The sequence below is a fragment of the Pseudophryne corroboree genome, chromosome 4 (genome assembly GCF_028390025.1).
Source record: "Pseudophryne corroboree isolate aPseCor3 chromosome 4, aPseCor3.hap2, whole genome shotgun sequence".
NCBI classification, from domain to species: domain Eukaryota; kingdom Metazoa; phylum Chordata; class Amphibia; order Anura; family Myobatrachidae; genus Pseudophryne; species Pseudophryne corroboree.
In genome coordinates, this window is record NC_086447.1 from 421,155,661 (window position 1) to 421,175,300 (window position 19,640).

Genomic DNA, 19,640 nt, shown 5'->3' on the forward strand with positions numbered 1-19,640 from the left:
GGTTACCGGAGATAGAACTCATGGCGTCCCATCAGAACAACAAAGTTCCCATGTACGGGTCAAGAACAAAGGATTCCAGAGCGACCTTTGTAGATGCCCTGTCATTGAGATGGGACTTTCGTCTGGCCTGTGTTTTTCCACCAATTGCCCTGTTACCGAGGGTGATGCGAAAGGTAAAACAAGGAAGGGGCGCCGTGATACTAGTAGCTCTGGCTTGGCCCAGAAAACATTGGTACACAGATCTGCAGAGGATGTCGATGGATGCTCCATTCCCACTCCTCCTTCAACGTCCAGATATACTGTCTCAGGGTCCTTGCTATCACAAGCACCTGGATCGATTGTCGTTGAAGGCGTGGCTCTTGAGACTTCCATCCTGAAAGCAAGAGGATTCTCACAACAGGTAATTCAAACAATGCTCAGAGCAAGGAAAACTTCCCCAGCTCGCATTTATCACCGAATATGGCAATCCTATATTCAATGGTGCAGTGACCGGAAATTTGACCCTAGGTCTTTCACAGTTTCCATAGTCTTAGCATTCCTTCAGGCAGGAATGGACAAAGGTCTAAGGGTGGCTTCCTTGAGAGTGCAGGTGTCGGCACTCGTATGGTTCCAAAAGTAAATTGCTAAGCTATAGGATGTGCACATTTTTTTCCAGGGAATGCTGCACATTCAACCTACTTTTGTTCCTCCTGCAGTGCCTTGGGACTTAAGTTTAGTTCTAAAGGCCCTTCAAGTTGCCCCATTTGAATCACTAAAACAAGTGAATCTTAAATGGTTGACCGCTAAAGTTCTCTTTCTACTGGCTATTGCTTCAGCTAGAAGAGTTTCAGATTTAGGGGCATTGTTATGTCACCCTCCTTTTCTGATTTTTTTTTTTTTTTTTTTTTTAAATCCAGATAGACCAGTTCTCAGAACCAAATCTGGGTATCTAACTAAGGTGGTGTCTAAATACCACCTTAATTAAGAAATTGTAGTCCTGGTCTTCCAAGGGCTGGACCTTTCTGTGGTAGATGCATCGTTGGACGTAGTCCGTGCTTTAAGGATCTACGTGGATCATACCAGTGCCTTCAGAAAAACAGACACACTCTACGTTCTCTATGGATTTCACAAGAGAGGATGACATGCTGACAAGCAGACACTGGCGAGGTGGCTTCGGATGACAATTTCAGAAGCATATTCTCAAGCTGATCTCCCTGTTCCGGCTAATGTCTCTGCTCTCTCTACTCATAAGGTAGGTCCGTCATGGGCAGCACAACGTGGTGCTTCAGCAGAACATATATGTAAGGCAGCCACATGGTCTTCCATTAACACATTCATTAGACATTATGCCGTGGATACCTTTGCCTGTCAGGACGCTGAATTCGGGCTAAGAATTATCTTGTCCAATCAGGAGTGTCCCCACCACTAAATTGCTTTGGGACATCCCAATGATAACCTGTGGACCCTGCCGGAGAAATAATCGCTATGGTAGACTTACCGTTGATAACTCTATTTCTCCTAAGTCCACAGGGATCCTATCCTGACGCACTTGATTTTGAGGATCCTTTCACTTACTAAACTCTTCCTTGTAAGGAAGGGTGTGCATGTGTGTTTTTCTTGCCTGATTAGGGCTCTCTATGATGTTCCTGCCTTACGCTTTGGAAAACAACTGATTTGCCTGAGCCAGGAGGCGGGGATATAGGGACAAGCCCGTTGCATCCTAGGAAGCTGAAAGCTGTGATCGTTGAGTGCCAATCTGCTGTCGCTACCACATATCCCAATGTTATCCTGTGGACGTAGGAGAAATAGTTCTAAACGGTAAATCTACCATAACTGTTATTTTGTAATTGGGGTTTCCTTTAAGATTCCAGAGTTTTTAAATATAGCTTATGTAACATTCAGAATGCAAATGCACCATTTTTGTTTTATTTGGTAGTTTGTTTCAAGTAGCTTGTAGCTTGTTTCGGCAAGTAAAACATCAGTGGGTTTAAACTTGTAATAAGAAAAAAAACAAAAAAAACAATCTAATAGATCCTTATATGAACTCCTATATGCAGAGTATTTAGGAATGTTGCATCACAGAAGCAATAACTGTACAGTGAAGGACAACGACAACAAAAACGTTACTGAACAACACCATTACAGAACAAAAATAAACCCCATGGTGAAAATTAGGACTACTGAAAAGCAGAGGAAATGAGTAAAATCAGTTAAATGTTTGTTCTTAAATCATGTAAAATAAGGAATTTGGACATAATTCTGCATCAACACTCAATGGAAGAGTGCCTCTAGTGGCTGAATAATTACATTGGCTTATGGTATGTTTTGCTTTACAAACTACATTTTATGAAACATCCCCCAGAAGCAAGTTTACCATACTATCCCTGAACCATATAAAATGAGGGCTTGAAGTCCGAAAGCCACATCACCTGTGTTATCCATGAGTGTCCCAGTTTAAAGAGATACAGAAGGATTTTGATGTGCTGTTATTATATAGAAAATGTTTTGCAATGATCTTGTTTTATAAATTGGTAACATTTCACAAAAATGTTTCTCTTAACACACAGTAAAAGTTCTTGATTCATCAGTGTAAAGGTGCATACACGCTTAGCGATATCGTTTACTATATTGCCCAGTTTGTATGCAGCTGACGATGGCCGATGCGCGGCCCTGCGGGTCATTAACGACCCTCTGTTTTGGCCGTACATACAGCTCACTTTGGACTCATCGTCCACAGCTGTATGTACAGCCCGGCCACGGCATGACGTCACTGTGTAATATTGCGCTGTGTGTGTTCTTGCCGTCGAACGGGCCGGGAGGGGACACACTAGGCGATGTCGCTTACGGAGCATATCACCTAGTGTGTACCCACTATTAGATTTGCGCCATCTGCACTAGCTTATAGCCAAATAAACTGGCTCCTGTAACATAATAATATCTTCTGTAATGACAGGGAGCCTTTGATTACATATAAGCAGAAGTTAAATGCAGCTTTCCTGGGGTAATTTTATATTGACATAGAAAGCTTCTGTATGTGTTTATTGTCCTGTCACCCCCACATATAAATAGTTTGTTTTCAATTAATACTTGTATTATTATCTGGATAACTTTTTGTTTTCAGCAACAGGACAGTAACACTACTGTACTTGTAATGCAGGTTGCATCAGAAAACCGAATGACGTTGCGGAATTCTGCAGCTCAGTTGCAGTTTTTTAATGAAGACGGGGTTGGAGACGCACACAGTGTCTTTGTTGGTCCCATTGAAAAGTAAGTTTTATACATACAATTCATAAAGATCGTTGTTTTTAAGAAATCCACTAACTGTTCAGTAGTGTAGTCTAATCTTGTAGTGATTGCACCTATGTTGTTTCTCTTGCACTTATAGAGAGCACTCTGTCTATTGACTGATAACCGTGCATAACCTGTGCAGGGCTACAGTTAAAACCCGAATGTTTGAGACCTGCATGGGTCCTAGGCCTGGCAACCCTGTGCCTCTAACCAGTTAGTGAAAAACAGTTGACTTAAAATATATGTAAGAAACAAGCAGGTCTGTGTTTAATACCGTTACTTAGGTGGACTTAAACACATACCACAATCTACTCTGATATCATTTCTCTGTAATATTTGCCTTGTGCATCATATGCAAAGAAAATTCTGTGGGCTTTTTCTACCACAGTGTTTGCTTTTGCGCACAGCTTGTCCTTGTTTTCTAGTGAGGGAACTACTAGAACATATTTATTTTTTACTTCCCAAAGTACTATGTAAACAAATAATTCTCTCAAACATATCACATTTTCTTTGGCTCAAGGTTTTATGGTTGGCATACCTTCACTTTGGTCTTGTTCAGAGCCTTCATCTTGGTTCTCTGGAGCATCTTTGTCTTTTAGGTGTTGTCACGATATCCAGCTTGTCCTCAGATACTGCAATCTAAGACTGCTGGGTGTGCAATTTAGTTACTCGGGATAAATACAAAGTTACTTTGCCACCACCAAAGAAGTTATGTGAATCTTTTAATTCTCCACACAAATATTAATATCAATATTAATATTCCACACTCACTTACATACAAGTGTGTAGCTTTTGACATCACAGGCTCAAGAGTTTGAAAAAAGACATGAAGAATTTGCTAAATTAAAGCAGAAAACTCTGGAAAACAGATTATAATGCATTGGCTTCAGAAATAAAAGGAAAAATCAAGGAAACAAGGTTCAAGGTTGCATAAGTAATGCCCCTTTCACATCGCACAAATAACCCGGTATCGACACGGCATATTGCCGTGTCGAAACGGGTCAGTGTGCGATGTGAAAGGTCCTTTGCTGAATTAGCGGGTCGCCTGACCCGGTAATTCAACCTGGTAAAAAAGAAGGGTTATTAGCCGCATGCACTTTTTCAGGTGCAGTGTGAATGGGAGCCGTTCCGATGCGACACGGCTCCCATTCACAGCATAGGGAGAGGCGGCGCAGGAGATGAGCTCATCTCCCAGCGCCGCCTCCACCCCCGCCCCTGCTGCTGCTGCTCCCCCCGCTGCTATGGCAACCGACCCGGTATATTGCCGGGTCAGAAAGCCAGCAAAGGAGCGCAAATGCCGGATCCCACCCGGTAAGGACACGTTTCTCTTACCGGGTGGGATCCGGCATATGCGATCTGAAACCAGCATAAGAGACCTGGAGCCTAGTTCAGAGTTGATCGCAGCAGCAAATTTGCTAGCAGTTGGGCAAAACCTTGTGCACTGCAGGTGGGGCAGATATAACATGTGCAGATGGAGTTGGATTTGGGTGGGGTGTGTTCAAACTGAAATCTAAATTGCAGTGTAAAAATAAAGCAGCCAGTATTTACCCTGCACAGAAACAAAATAACCCACCCAAATCTAACTCTCCCTGCAAATGTTATATCTGCCCCACCTGCAGCACACATGGTTTTGCCTAAGTGCTAACAAATTTGCTGCTGCGATCAACTCTGAATTACTCCCTTGGTTTCTTGCTGTGGGAAAGATCACAGTAAATAAGTCATATTTGACTTTGCTCCCGGTTGTGAACATTGGCCCTCATTCCGAGTTGTTAGCTCGCAAGCTGCTTTTAGCAGCTTTGCACATGCTAAGCCGCCGCCTACTGGGAGTGAATCTTAGCTTATCAAAATTGCGAACGAAAGATTAGCAAAATTGCGAATAGACACTTCTTAGCAGTTTCTGAGTAGCTCCACACTTACTCGGCATCTGCGATCAGTTCAGTGCTTGTCGTTCCTGGTTTGACGTCACAAACACACCCAGCGTCCGCCCAGACACTCCTCCGTTTCTCCAGCCACTCCCGCGTTTTTCCCAGAAACGGTAGCGTTTTTCCGCACACACCCATAAAACGGCCAGTTTCCGCCCAGAAACACCCACTTCCTGTCAATCACATTACGATCACCAGAACGAAGAAAAAACCTCGTAATGCCGTGAGTAAAATACCTAACTGCATAGCAAATTTACTTGGCGCAGTCGCACTGCGGCCATTGCGCATGCGCATTAGCGACTAATTGCTCCGTTGCGAGAAAAAAATACAGAGCGAACAACTCGGAATGACCCCCATTGTGTGTTTAGTGCATTTCATGCTTATTCCAGCTGGTAGTTACTCCAAACACCCACTCTTGGGATTTAACTCTCTTCCAAGTAACTATCTCCCAGTAGATAGAGGGGATGGGACAGCCCACGTAAATACAAAAGTCCTTTTAGAAGTGATGTTCTCATAACCTCCTCAGAATTTGTACTTCTTGACCTGGTCTGAAAGATTTGGTTATTTGGGGAGTGAAGCATGAAGCTTTCATACAAAACCTTTATGACTCCCATTCCCTGAAGCTAAAGAAGAGCATACACTATCCAAATCCCCCCAGGTCACATTCAAGACTCCGCATAACAGATACACAACATCAAGTCAAATCTAGGCCAACAGAATACAATTGTTTTATACGTAAGATTTGAATATTACCATAGTTTGGGATTTTCCATCTGTTGCATGTGAGAACATTCATTTATTAGCTCCATGGCATGTGAGTGTCTCTTCATCCTTGGTGGAAGATTGAAATGTTTGAAAAGTCAGTTGGGTGTCTGTTTTTTCCTATTAGATAGGAAAAAACAGACTCCCAACTGACTTTTCAAGTATTTGAATCTCCCTCCTTGTGTCTAATCAGCATTAGGTGAAGCATCACTCTATTCTGGTCTTCCTACTGAAGGCTCTCTTGTAACATCAGATTATTAATTGTTCCTTCACTTCAGCTCCATCTGAATCACTGGAGGTGACGTGTCATCAAATTTGTGAGAACAGTGTCCAAGGTTATTGTAGCTTTCTCAGGTTTTACAATTACGTACTAAAAAAGTTCAGCAGAGGTCTCCGGAAACAAACCAGAACACTGGCGGTGGGCATTCTTGCTGGTCAGGTAGCACCGTCATATCACTGTTTTGTGTGGGATCCAGAGGGGGAGCAATCAGTGTTGCTGCAATCACCTAGCTATCATTTGTCCACCACTTGCCCCATAGCAGTGCAGCCGCATGCACTTTTTTTTTTTTACAGCACATGGTCATTAGTGACCAGGCTGACCTTGAAGATGTTGATCTCTGAGGTAGGTAGGACGCTTGGCCTACTGCAAGAGGCATGGGGCTGGTCAGGTTGACATGTAAGTAGCAACAAAATTCCCCATCCTTCCCCCCCCCCTCCTCCTCCCCCTATTCTTAATATAAAACTGTGAATTACAAAGGGATCCAGAAACAGTGAAATAATAGCCCAATTTTTTTAAATGATGGGTGTCTGGGCCCTACATAATTGTGTTGATTAATGCTGTGTAGTTTGTATACTTATTGGTCAAATTCTGTTCTACATTGAACTCCACTCTTCTAGATCTCTGTGCAATCTCCAATGTTCTTGCATCTTTGTCAAACAGGGCAGGGTATCAGCATGGTCCTGTGTACATGCAAATCCATGTTATTTCAAGTTCATGCTAAAGCCTTCTTCAGCTAGTGCACATGGTAGTGATGATATATTGTGTTTTTTGTTACGTACTCTGAGTATTATTATTATTATTTTTTCTCTATCGTCCTAGTGGATGCTGGGGTTCCTGAAAGGACCATGGGGAATAGCGGCTCCGCTACAGGGCACAAAAAGTAAAGCTTTACGATCAGGTGGTGTGTACTGGCTCCTCCCCCTATGACCCTCCTCCAAGCCTCAGTTAGATTTTTGTGCCCGGCCGAGAAGGGTGCAATCTAGGTGGCTCTCCTAAAGAGCTGCTTAGAAAAGTTTAGCTTAGGTTTTTTATTTTACAGTGAGTCCTGCTGGCAACAGGATCACTGCAACGAGGGACTTAGGGGAGAAGAAGTGAACTCACCTGCGTGCAGGATGGATTGGCTTCTTGGCTACTGGACATTAGCTCCAGAGGGACGATCACAGGTACAGCCTGGATGGTCACCGGAGCCTCGCCGCCGGCCCCCTTGCAGATGCTGAAACGAGAAGAGGTCCAGAATCGGCGGCAGAAGACTCCTCAGTCTTCTAAAGGTAGCGCACAGCACTGCAGCTGTGCGCCATTTTCCTCTCAGCACACTTCACACGGCAGTCACTGAGGGTGCAGGGCGCTGGGAGAGGGGCGCCCTGGGAGGCAAATGAAAACCTAATTTGGCTAAAAATACCTCACATATAGCCTCCGGGGGCTATATGGAGATATTTAACCCCTGCCAGAATCCACTAAAGAGCGGGAGACGAGCCCGCCGGAAAAGGGGCGGGGCCTATCTCCTCAGCACACAGCGCCATTTTCCTTACACAGCTCCGCTGGTCAGGACGGCTCCCAGGCTCTCCCCTGCACTGCACTACAGAAACAGGGTAAAAAAGAGAGGGGGGGGCAAAATTGTGGCAAAAATATATTTTAAAGCAGCTATACAGGGAGCACTTATTATAAGGCTATCCCTGTCATATATAGCGCTTTTGGTGTGTGCTGGCAAACTCTCCCTCTGTCTCCCCAAAGGGCTAGTGGGGTTCTGTCTTCGTTAAGAGCATTCCCTGTGTGTCTGCTGTGTGTCGGTACGTGTGTGTCGACATGTATGAGGACGATATTGGTGTGGAGGCGGAGCAATTGCCAAATATGGGGATGTCACCTCCTAGGGGGTCGACACCAGAATGGATGCCTTTATTTATGGAATTACGGGATAGTGTCAACACGCTAAAGCAGTCGTTTGACGACATGAGACGGCCGGACAATCAATTAGTGCCTGTCCAGGCGCCTCAAACACCGTCAGGGGCTGTAAAACGCCCTTTGCCTCAGTCGGTCGACACAGACCCAGACACAGGCACTGATTCTAGTGGTGACGGTGACGAATCAACCGTATTTTCCAGTAGGGCCACACGTTATATGATTTTGGCAATGAAGGAGGCGTTACATATAGCTGATACTACAGGTACCACTAAACAGGGTATTATGTGGGGTGTGAAAAAACTACCTATAGTTTTTCCTGAATCAGAAGAATTAAATGAGGTGTGTGATGAAGCGTGGGTTGCCCCCGATAAAAAAATGCTAATTTCAAAGAAGTTATTGGCTTTATACCCTTTCCCGCCAGAGGTTAGGGCGCGCTGGGAAACACCTCCTAGGGTGGACAAGGCGCTCACACGCTTATCAAAACAAGTGGCGTTACCCTCTCCTGAGACGGCCGCACTTAAAGATCCAGCAGATAGGAGGATGGAAAATATCCAAAAAAGTATATACACACATACAGGTGTTATACTACGACCAGCTATAGCGACAGCCTGGATGTGCAGTGCTGGGGTAGCTTGGTCAGAGTCCATGATTGAAAATATTGATACCCTGGATAGGGACAATGTTTTACTGTCTTTAGAGCAAATAAAGGATGCATTTCTTTATATGCGTGATGCACAGAGGGATATCTGCACACTGGCATCACGGGTAAGTGCTATGTCCATTTCGGCTAGAAGAAGTTTATGGACGCGACAGTGGTCAGGCGATGCGGACTCAAAACGGCATATGGAAGTTTTGCCGTATAAAGGGGAGGAGTTATTTGGTGTCGGTCTATCGGATTTGGTGGCCACGGCTACAGCCGGGAAATCCACCTTTTTACCTCAAGTCACTCCCCAACAGAAAAAGACACCGACTTTTCAACCGCAGCCCTTTCGTTCCTTTAAAAACAAGAGAGCAAAGGGATATTCATATCTGCCACGAGGCAGAGGAAGGGGGAAGAGACAGCAACAGGCAGCTCCTTCCCAGGAACAGAAGCCCTCCCCCGCTTCTACAAAAGCCTCAGCATGACGCTGGGGCTTCTCAAGCGGACTCGGGGGCGGTGGGGGGTCGTCTCAAGAATTTCAGCGCGCAGTGGGCTCACTCGCAGGTAGATCCCTGGATCCTGCAGATAATATCTCAGGGGTACAGGTTGGAACTAGAGACGGATCCACCTCGCCGTTTCCTGAAGTCTGCTTTACCAACGTCCCCCTCCGACAGGGTGACGGTCTTGGAAGCCATTCACAAGCTGTACTCTCAGCAGGTGATAGTCAAGGTACCCCTTTTACAACAAGGAAAGGGGTATTATTCCACTCTATTTGTGGTACCGAAGCCGGATGGCTCGGTAAGACCTATTCTAAATCTGAAATCCTTGAACCTGTACATAAAGAAGTTCAAGTTCAAGATGGAGTCACTCAGAGCAGTGATAGCGAACCTGGAAGAAGGGGACTTTATGGTATCCTTGGACATCAAGGATGCGTATCTCCACGTTCCAATTTACCCCTCACACCAGGGGTACCTCAGGTTCGTCGTACAGAACTGTCACTATCAGTTTCAGACGCTGCCGTTCGGATTGTCCACGGCACCTTGGGTCTTTACCAAGGTAATGGCCGAGATGATGATTCTTCTTCGAAGAAAAGGCGTATTAATTATCCCATACTTGGACGATCTCCTAATAAGGGCAAGGTCCAGAGAACAGCTAGAGATAGGATTAGCACTGTCTCAAGAAGTGCTAAAACAGCACGGGTGGATTCTGAATATTCCAAAATCCCAGTTAATTCCGACAACACGTCTGCTGTTCCTAGGGATGATTCTGGACACGGTTCAGAAAAAGGTTTTTCTCCCGGAGGAAAAAGCCAAGGAGTTATCCGAGCTTGTCAGGAACCTCCTAAAACCAGGAAAGGTGTCTGTACATCAATGCACAAGAGTCCTGGGAAAAATGGTGGCTTCTTACGAAGCAATTCCATTCGGCAGATTCCACGCAAGAATTTTCCAGAGGGATCTGTTGGACAAATGGTCAGGGTCGCATCTTCAGATGCACCAGCGGATAACCCTGTCTCCAAGGACAAGGGTATCTCTTCTGTGGTGGTTGCAGAGTGCTCATCTATTGGAGGGCCGCAGATTCGGCATACAGGATTGGATCCTGGTGACCACGGACGCCAGCCGGAGGGGCTGGGGAGCAGTCACACAAGGAAGAAACTTCCAGGGCGTGTGGTCGAGCCTGGAAACGTCTCTTCACATAAACATTCTGGAACTAAGAGCAATCTACAATGCTCTAAGCCAGGCAGAACCTCTGCTTCAAGGAAAACCGGTGTTGATCCAGTCGGACAACATCACGGCAGTCGCCCATGTGAACAGACAGGGCGGCACAAGAAGCAGGAGTGCAATGGCAGAAGCTGCAAGGATTCTTCGCTGGGCAGAGAATCATGTGATAGCACTGTCAGCAGTGTTCATCCCGGGAGTGGAAACCCGTTGGGAAAGACCAATGGTGGACATGATGGCGTCTCGCCTCAACAAAAAACTGGACAGGTATTGCGCCAGGTCAAGAGATCCGCAGGCAATAGCTGTGGACGCGCTGGTAACGCCTTGGGTGTACCAGTCGGTGTATGTGTTTCCTCCTCTGCCTCTCATACCAAAAGTATTGAGAATTATACGGCAAAGAGGCGTAAGAACGATACTAGTGGTTCCGGATTGGCCAAGAAGGACTTGGTACCCGGAACTTCAAGAGATGATCACGGAAGATCCGTGGCCTCTACCTCTGAGAAGGGACTTGCTTCAGCAGGGTCCCTGTCTGTTTCAAGACTTACCGCGGCTGCGTTTGACGGCATGGCGGTTGAACGCCGGATCCTAAAGGAAAAAGGCATGCCGGAAGAAGTCTTTCCTACTTTGATTAAAGCAAGGAAGGAAGTAACCGCGCAACATTATCACCGCATTTGGCGAAAATATGTTGCGTGGTGCGAGGATCGGAGTGCTCCGACAGAGGAATTTCAACTGGGTCGATTCCTACATTTCCTGCAATCAGGATTGTCTATGGGTCTCAAATTGGGATCTATTAAGGTTCAAATTTCGGCCCTGTCGATTTTCTTCCAAAAAGAATTGGCTTCAGTTCCTGAAGTCCAGACTTTTGTTAAGGGAGTGCTGCATATACAGCCCCCTGTGGTGCCTCCAGTGGCACCGTGGGATCTCAATGTTGTTTTGGACTTTCTCAAATCTCATTGGTTTGAACCACTAAAAACTGTGGATTTGAAATATCTCACATGGAAAGTGACCATGCTACTAGCCCTGGCTTCGGCCAGGAGAGTGTCAGAACTGGCAGCTTTATCTTACAAAAGCCCATATCTGATTTTCCATTCGGACAGGGCAGAACTGCGGACTCGTCCGCATTTTCTCCCTAAGGTGGTGTCAGCATTTCATCTGAACCAACCTATTGTAGTGCCTGCGGCTACAAGCGACTTGGAGGACTCCAAGTTGTTGGACGTTGTCAGAGCTTTAAAAATATACATTTCAAGGACAGCTGGAGTCAGGAAATCTGACTCGCTGTTTATACTATATGCTCCCAACAAGTTGGGCGCTCCTGCGTCTAAGCAGACTATTGCTCGCTAGATTTGTAGTACGATTCAGCTTGCACATTCTGTGGCAGGCCTGCCACAGCCAAAATCGGTAAAAGCCCACTCCACAAGGAAGGTGGGTTCTTCTTGGGCGGCTGCCCGAGGGGTCTCGGCATTACAACTCTGCCGAGCGGCTACGTGGTCGGGGGAGAACACGTTTGTAAAATTCTACAAATTTGATACCCTGGCTAAGGAGGACCTGGAGTTCTCTCATTCGGTGCTGCAGAGTCATCCGCACTCTCCCGCCCGTTTGGGAGCTTTGGTATAATCCCCATGGTCCTTTCAGGAACCCCAGCATCCACTAGGACGATAGAGAAAATAAGAATTTACTTACCGATAATTCTATTTCTCGGAGTCCGTAGTGGATGCTGGGCGCCCATCCCAAGTGCGGATTATCTGCATTACTTGTACATAGTTACAAAAATGGGGTTATTATTGTTGTGAGCCATCTTTTCAGAGGCTCCGCTGTTATCATACTGTTAACTGGGTTTAGATCACAGGTTGTACGGTGTGATTGGTGTGGCTGGTATGAGTCTTACCCGGGATTCATAAATCCTTCCTTATTGTGTACGCTCGTCCGGGCACAGTACCTAACTGAGGCTTGGAGGAGGGTCATAGGGGGAGGAGCCAGTACACACCACCTGATCGTAAAGCTTTACTTTTTGTGCCCTGTCTCCTGCGGAGCCGCTATTCCCCATGGTCCTTTCAGGAACCCCAGCATCCACTACGGACTCCGAGAAATAGAATTATCGGTAAGTAAATTCTTATTTTTATTAGTACTTGTATTCTATTTTACTAGCTGTTAGAGGGTTTTTCGCTTTTGTTAACCTTTTAAAATATGATATAGAGGAGTGCACTTTGAGTATTTTTGATAGAAAAGTAATTCCATTACTTGCGGAGTCATGGCAATAATTTGCGATAGTTTGCCCTATGGTTTGCATCCTTAAAGCTCCGCCCTCATTATTGAATCTTTTGGTTTGAGTTATGGGGATGCGGTCAAGATCCCGCTGGACGGGATCCCGGCGGTCGAAATACCGACACCGGAATCCCGAATGACACAATCCCGACATATTCTTCCTCCGTGGGTGTCCACGACACCCATAGAGGGAGAATAAATTAGTGTGCCGCGCGCAGCGAGCCCGCAAGGGGCTGCGTTCCGCTCGCCACCCATGTCGGGATTGTGCTGGTCGGGATTCCGGTGTCGGTATTTCGACCGCCGGGATCCCGTCCAGCGGGATTTCGTACTGATCCCGAGTTATGTTATATTATCTGATCCCTCTCTTTAAACTAGCTGAACATTTACACTGGCTCAGTAACAGAAGCTTATTTTGTGAAACTTGAGTAGTTGGGGTAGAGAGAGTGAAATTAACTTTACATTTTAGAAATACAGAGGAAATTACAGCAAAATGTGTTCCATCAGAACAGACTAAAGATTAATGCTGGGTACACATCAGAACGACGGGCAATTGGCATGATGGTCGTTCCGATTTCCCTTTATCCCAGATCAAACGAAATAGCGCATATACACTGTGCAGTTCTACAAGCAAGGACACAATATATCGTATAGTTGAATAGCATGAGATTTATCGTTGCTCCTGTATGCAACAATTTTTACGATTTCCCTGGGAAATGTAAATAATGGTCTGTACAGTGGCTGTACAAATGGTATATCAGTTGTCCGGTTTGCCATAAACACTTAACGTTATGCACCACATCGTTCACGACATCTTGCCGCCTGACATGCAGCACAGAAGATGCAATGAACGATGCACGTGAACGCACAATTGTGCATAAACATTAGACTATACTGAAACCTGGCTCTCCTCCTCTGACACCACCTCCCCTGCTGCCCTCTACTACGGAGGCCTCTCCTTCACCCACACGGTCAGAACTGATGGCCGCCAGGGTGGAGGCGTGGGCATCCTTCTCTCTCCTAACTGCACCTTTCGTGTCATCCCACCTGAGCCCGTCCTCACCTTCTCCACCTTTGAGGTCCACACTATCCGCCTCTTCTACCCCATTCACCTCCATGTGGCAGTGATCTACCGCCCCCCTGGCCGCTGTTCACCTTTCCTTGACAACTTTGCTGCCTGGCTTCCCCACTTTCTCTCCTCCGACCTCCCATCTATCATCCTCGGTGACTTTAACATCCCTATCGACATCACTAATGCAGCTTCCTCTAACCTTCTTGCTCTTTCCACCTCCTTTGGACTTTCTCAATGGTCCTCCACCCCTACTCACAATCTCGGCCACTCCCTCGACCTTGTCTTCACCCACCGATGTGATCTCTCTGATTTCTCTAACTCTTCCTTCCCTCTCTCTGACCACCATCTGCTTTCTTTCACCCTCTCATCTTCCCCTCTCTGCTCCACACCCAGACACACCATCACCAGACGTAATCTCGGGTCCCTCAACCCCGCTATCATGTTCTCCCTCGAGACCTTCCTCTCTCCTCTTTCCACTATGACTTGTCCCAACCAGGCAGCCTCCTTCTATAACTCTTCCCTTACTGCTGCTCTTGACTCTGTGGCCCCCCTCTCATCTGTCCCCCTCCGCCGCTCCAAACCCCAACCCTGGCACACCAAACTTACACAATTCCTACAAAAATGTTCACGGTCCGCAGAACGCTCCTGGAGGAGATCCCACTCTCTGGCGGACTTTCTCCATTTCAAGTTTATCCTCTCCTCCTATAGCTCTGCTTTTTCTCTCGCCAAGCAATCCTTTTTCCAAACACTCATCTCTTCTCAGTCCTCCAGTCCACGCCGACTCTTTGAAACTTTCAACACTCTCCTTCGCCCCTCTCCTCCTCCCCTCCCCTCACTCCCACTGACTTTGCCTCCTTCTTCATCTCCAAAATTGAGGATATTCAAAATTACATCTCCTCCCGTCACCCCTCTGCTGCCCCCCTGCTCTCACCATCCCTCCCATCCATCTATCCCACCCTGTCCTGCTTCTGTCCCACCTCAGACAAGGAAGTCCACTCCCTCATCTTATCCTCTCCCCCCACAACCTGCCACTTGGACCCTCTCCCCTCCCGTCTTCTCCACTCTCTCCCCCCCACTGCCTGCTCCCACCTTGCTCACCTCTTTAACCTATCGCTCTCTACTGGCATCTTTCCCTCACCATTCAAACATGCTCTGGTGTCCCCTATACTCAAAAAAGCCAACCTCGACCCTTCATCACTCACTAGCTACCGCCCCATCTCTCTTCTCCCTTTCGCCTCCAAACTACTTGAACGACTGGTCTACAGCCGTCTCACAAGCTACCTCTCTGACCACTCCATCCTTGATCCACTACAATCTGGCTTTCGCCCACTCCACTCCACCGAGACTGCCCTAGTGAAAGTCACCAGTGACCTGCTTTCAGCCAAATCCAAGGGCCACTTCTCTTTGCTCATCCTTCTGGACCTCTCTGCTGCCTTTGACACCGTGGATCACCCTCTCCTCCTCCGCACACTCCAAAATGTTGGCCTCTCTAGCACCGTCCTTGACTGGTTTACCTCATACCTCACTAACCGCTCCTTCTCTGTGTCTGCCTCCGGAACCACCTCACACCCTTCCATCCTTCCTGTTGGTGTCCCTCAGGGTTCTGTCCTAGGCCCCCTTCTGTTCTCCCTGTACACCTCTTCCCTGGGTGCGCTCATTAACTCCTTTGGCCTTCAATACCACCTCTATGCTGATGACACACAACTCTACCTCTCCTCTCCTGATCTGTCCCCCTCTGTCCTCTATAAACAAAAGGGAGAAAGAAGAAGGCTCTTGTGTGGGCGCACTCATTAATGGTAGTTAAATAACTAGAATGAATAACACTAGGTTGATTAGTCAGCAGATAAAACAAAATTTATTTGGAAATATTAAGAATATAATTGCCCCTGGTTGAGGAGATGTGAATGATCCCAGATAAAAATGTTCTGGTCCTGCCTCAGGAAATGAGATGGAGAGGGGTAGAGACACTGCAAGTCATAAACCCTTTCTCACCCGGCCAGTACAGATGATCTGTGTTAATGAGATCAATTAAGTCAATTGATTTTAGATTCTGTCATAATCCTAATGAAGGAATAACAGCTATTATGGCAATGAGTAATAATAGAAACAAATCAAAGGATATACCAGGGTAAAGAAAGAAAAGGATAGGAACAAATGGTGATGCTGCTGTTGGAGTCACATACCACACATCATATGCAATGATTGATGTTCTACAACACTGAGTATTCCCTGTGAGTCTCCACCTCAGGTACTAACTCAGCCCACACTGTTTCGCTTCCAAGATCGGACGAGATCGGGCATTAGCAGTGTGGTTTGATAGTAGAAGGATTTGGTCAGACGTCCAATGAGAGTGCACCTATATAGGGGGGGATAATTAGGAAGTGAGCAAGCCCCACAGGGGTGAAACATGTTTTCCATTCCAATGGGTCCTGTTTTGTCCAACTGCAAGTGATTCACTCCTAGCCTCAGGTCAGATCATTCCATCCTGCCATTTTGGGCTAATTTTTGCCCAGCTGTCATAGAAATTGTATCTATATCCGTGCAGCTTCATTTATGCCTTTTTCCAGGCTTATGCATCTTAGTTTATTGCATCAGGATTAAAAACTGCATTTTATAGGAAAGTAATACTGCATTCTTCTTTGACTTTCCTCCTGCAGATCCTGTTGTCATATTGCTGCATGGGTTATATGAGAATTTCATGTCTATTTCCCTATATCCTAATGATTATAACAGCTCCAATTCACACAAAGTGTTTCTAATGACACCCATGTCACTAGTGATTATTTCATTGCATATACCAGTACTATTTATTTGTATCTACAATTATCTTTGACATATTTTCTGTTCCTTACACCAGTACCAATGTACACATATATATAAAAAAATTTCTTGATCCGTGTTTCCTTATCCATTTGTATCTATACGGACGAGTAATTTTTATCACCCGTTCCTAATAACTACAGCCTAATTGATCTCCATTTTCCTTTTTAGGGTTTTTTTCATAAATCTATATATCTTCGTTTTTTTCATAAATCTATATATCTTCCTTTTTCGTGGACTCTCATTTGTGATCCAGGGACACAATACCACCGGTGTGGGACTTGATGTCTCCTGCCTAACACAAAAAGCAGATCCACACTGTATCTATAAGACCCAGCTAATTATCCCCCCCTATATAGGTGCACTCTCATTGGACGTCTGACCAAATCCTTCTACTATCAAACCACACTGCTAATGCCCGATCTCGTCCGATCTTGGAAGCGAAACAGTGTGGGCTGAGTTAGTACCTGAGGTGGAGACTCACAGGGAATACTCAGTGTTGTAGAACATCAATCATTGCATATGATGTGTGGTATGTGACTCCAACAGCAGCATCACCATTTGTTCCTATCCTTTTCTTTCTTTACCCTGGTATATCCTTTGATTTGTTTCTATTATTACTCATTGCCATAATAGCTGTTATTCCTTCATTAGGATTATGACAGAATCTAAAATCAATTGACTTAATTGATCTCATTAACACAGATCATCTGTACTGGCCGGGTGAGAAAGGGTTTATGACTTGCAGTGTCTCTACCCCTCTCCATCTCATTTCCTGAGGCAGGACCAGAACATTTTTATCTTTTATCTGGGATCATTCACATCTCCTCAACCAGGGGCAATTATATTCTTAATATTTCCAAATAAATTTTGTTTTATCTGCTGACTAATCAACCTAGTGTTATTCATTCTAGTTATTTAACTACCATTAATGAGTGCGCCCACACAAGAGCCTTCTTCTTTCTCCCTTTTGTTTATGCATATGTCACTGGCTCTGGGCGCACCCCCAAACTGGAGATTATATTAAAGATTTTACTTGAAAATTGTCCAAATTTGGTTTTTCTGTAATCAAAAACTATTTTTAGACCGGTGCCGGGTCGCCCCCTTTGTGTAACCCCTCTGTCCTCTCTCAGGTCTCCAGCTGCCTCTCTGCCATCTCCTCCTGGATGTCTGAGCGCTCTCTGAAGCTCAACATGGATAAAACTGAACTTATTATCTTTCCCCCAGCCAGAGCAACACCCCCTACAAATATCTCTATCACTGTTGAAAACACTGTCATCTCCCCCGTTCCCCAACTCCGCTGCCTGGGCGTCACTCTTGACTCCTCCCTCTCCTTTGCACCCTACATCCAAGCTCTGGCGCAATCTTGTCGGTTCCAGCTACGCAACATTGCTCGCATCAGGCCATTTCTCTCCCAGAGTGCAACTAAACTTATCATCCACTCACTGGTCATCTCACGTCTCGACTACTGCAATGTGCTCCTCACTGGCCTCACTTGCTCCCACATCGCTACCCTCCAATCTGTCCTCAACTCCGCAGCTAGGCTCATCTTCCGCTCCACTTCTGCCACTCCCCTTCGAGAAAATCTACACTGGCTCCCATTCCCCTACAGAATCCTCTTCAAACTCTTCACCTTCACATACAAGGCCATCTCTAATTCCACTGCTCCCTACATCTCCAACCTCCTCTCCCTTCATACTCCCTCCCGCCCACTACGGTCGGCTGATGACCGTCGCCTCTCCTCTGCCTTGGTCACTGCTTCCCATGCACGAGTTCAGGATTTTGCCCGTGCTGCACCCCTTCAGTGGAATGCGCTCCCCTGCTCCATTAGACTCTCCCCGACCTTGCAAAGCTTCTAACGGGCACTGAAAACCCACCTATTTATCAAAGCGTACCCCTCCAATGCATAACCTAGTCCTTAGGCTGCTCCTCCATCCCCCTGCCCCATGCCTTGGACATCTCTGCTTTGCTCGCATACCACCATCAGGCTTCTACCTGCTTGCTTGCACCTCATGTCATCTGTCTGTTGCCCCTCCCCACTAGATTGTTAGCTCTTCAGAGCAGGGCCCTCTTTCCTCTTGTCTAAGCCCTCTTATTGACACATTTCACTCAGCGACCATCTTTACCTGCTTTTTCTCCTGCTGATAAATGGCCCCTCTCTATCTATGGCCGCCAGCCCCAAGTAGTACAATGATCACTCCCTCACTACTTATATCTAAGCTGTATTGTGTATGAGAATTGTGGTGCTCTTTGTTACCTGCACTCCATTTTTGTTATTTATTTACTGTTATGCTAAGTTTTGTCTCCCTGTACTGTCCTTTGTACGGCGCTGTGAAACACTTGTGGCGCCCTATAAATAAAATGTAATAATAATAATAATAAATTCCTATTCACCTCAAAATTACAAACTGTACAATATATCAGTGTGCCTCTAGTTCAAAGAAATATGTTTATCGATCAGAAAAAGAGGTGGAAAAGGCTTACATTTTATTTGTATGGGTCTGGTCATTCTGTTGTTTTTTGCCATCAGTTTGGTATGTTAAAAACAGTAATTGATTATTTTTAATTGAAGATATGAGTTGACATGGTTTTTTTTGTTTGTTTCTTTTAGATTGATTGTTTACCCTCCACCTCCTGCTAAAGGTGGGATCTCTGTCACAAATGAGGATCTCCATTGTTTAAATGAAGGAGAATTTTTGAATGATGTTATTATTGATTTCTACTTAAAGTAAGGACATTTTATGTCTGCCTTTCTTATAATGTAATCTGTGTTTTTCTTTTATTTAAATTTTTTTATTATAACTAATTAGTCATTAGATTATTATTTTTTTCTACACAATGTACTGTAGCATACAGTTCCTGTCTATTGAGCTACTATGTGTCCAATTATAAACATTGGTTATTATTGTAATAGATCAGATATAAATACAGGCATAAAGAAACATGACCAGCCAGCACCAAAAATAGATAAACAAAGGGAACACAGTCCCAAACATAAACAAAC

At 45.5% G+C, this 19,640-nt stretch overlaps 1 protein-coding gene across 3 annotated transcripts in view; it reads left to right on the forward strand.

Moving 5' to 3' along the window:
- Positions 1–19,640, forward strand: part of SENP6 (SUMO specific peptidase 6) — a 343,996-nt gene that overhangs the window by 238,489 nt on the left and 85,867 nt on the right. For all 3 annotated transcript variants that reach the window (XM_063916838.1, XM_063916835.1, XM_063916837.1), the window contains 2 exons: positions 3,137–3,246; positions 19,248–19,364. In XM_063916838.1, coding sequence (XP_063772908.1) covers positions 3,137–3,246; positions 19,248–19,364 — 227 coding nt within the window. The remainder of the gene's footprint in view (positions 1–3,136; positions 3,247–19,247; positions 19,365–19,640) is intronic.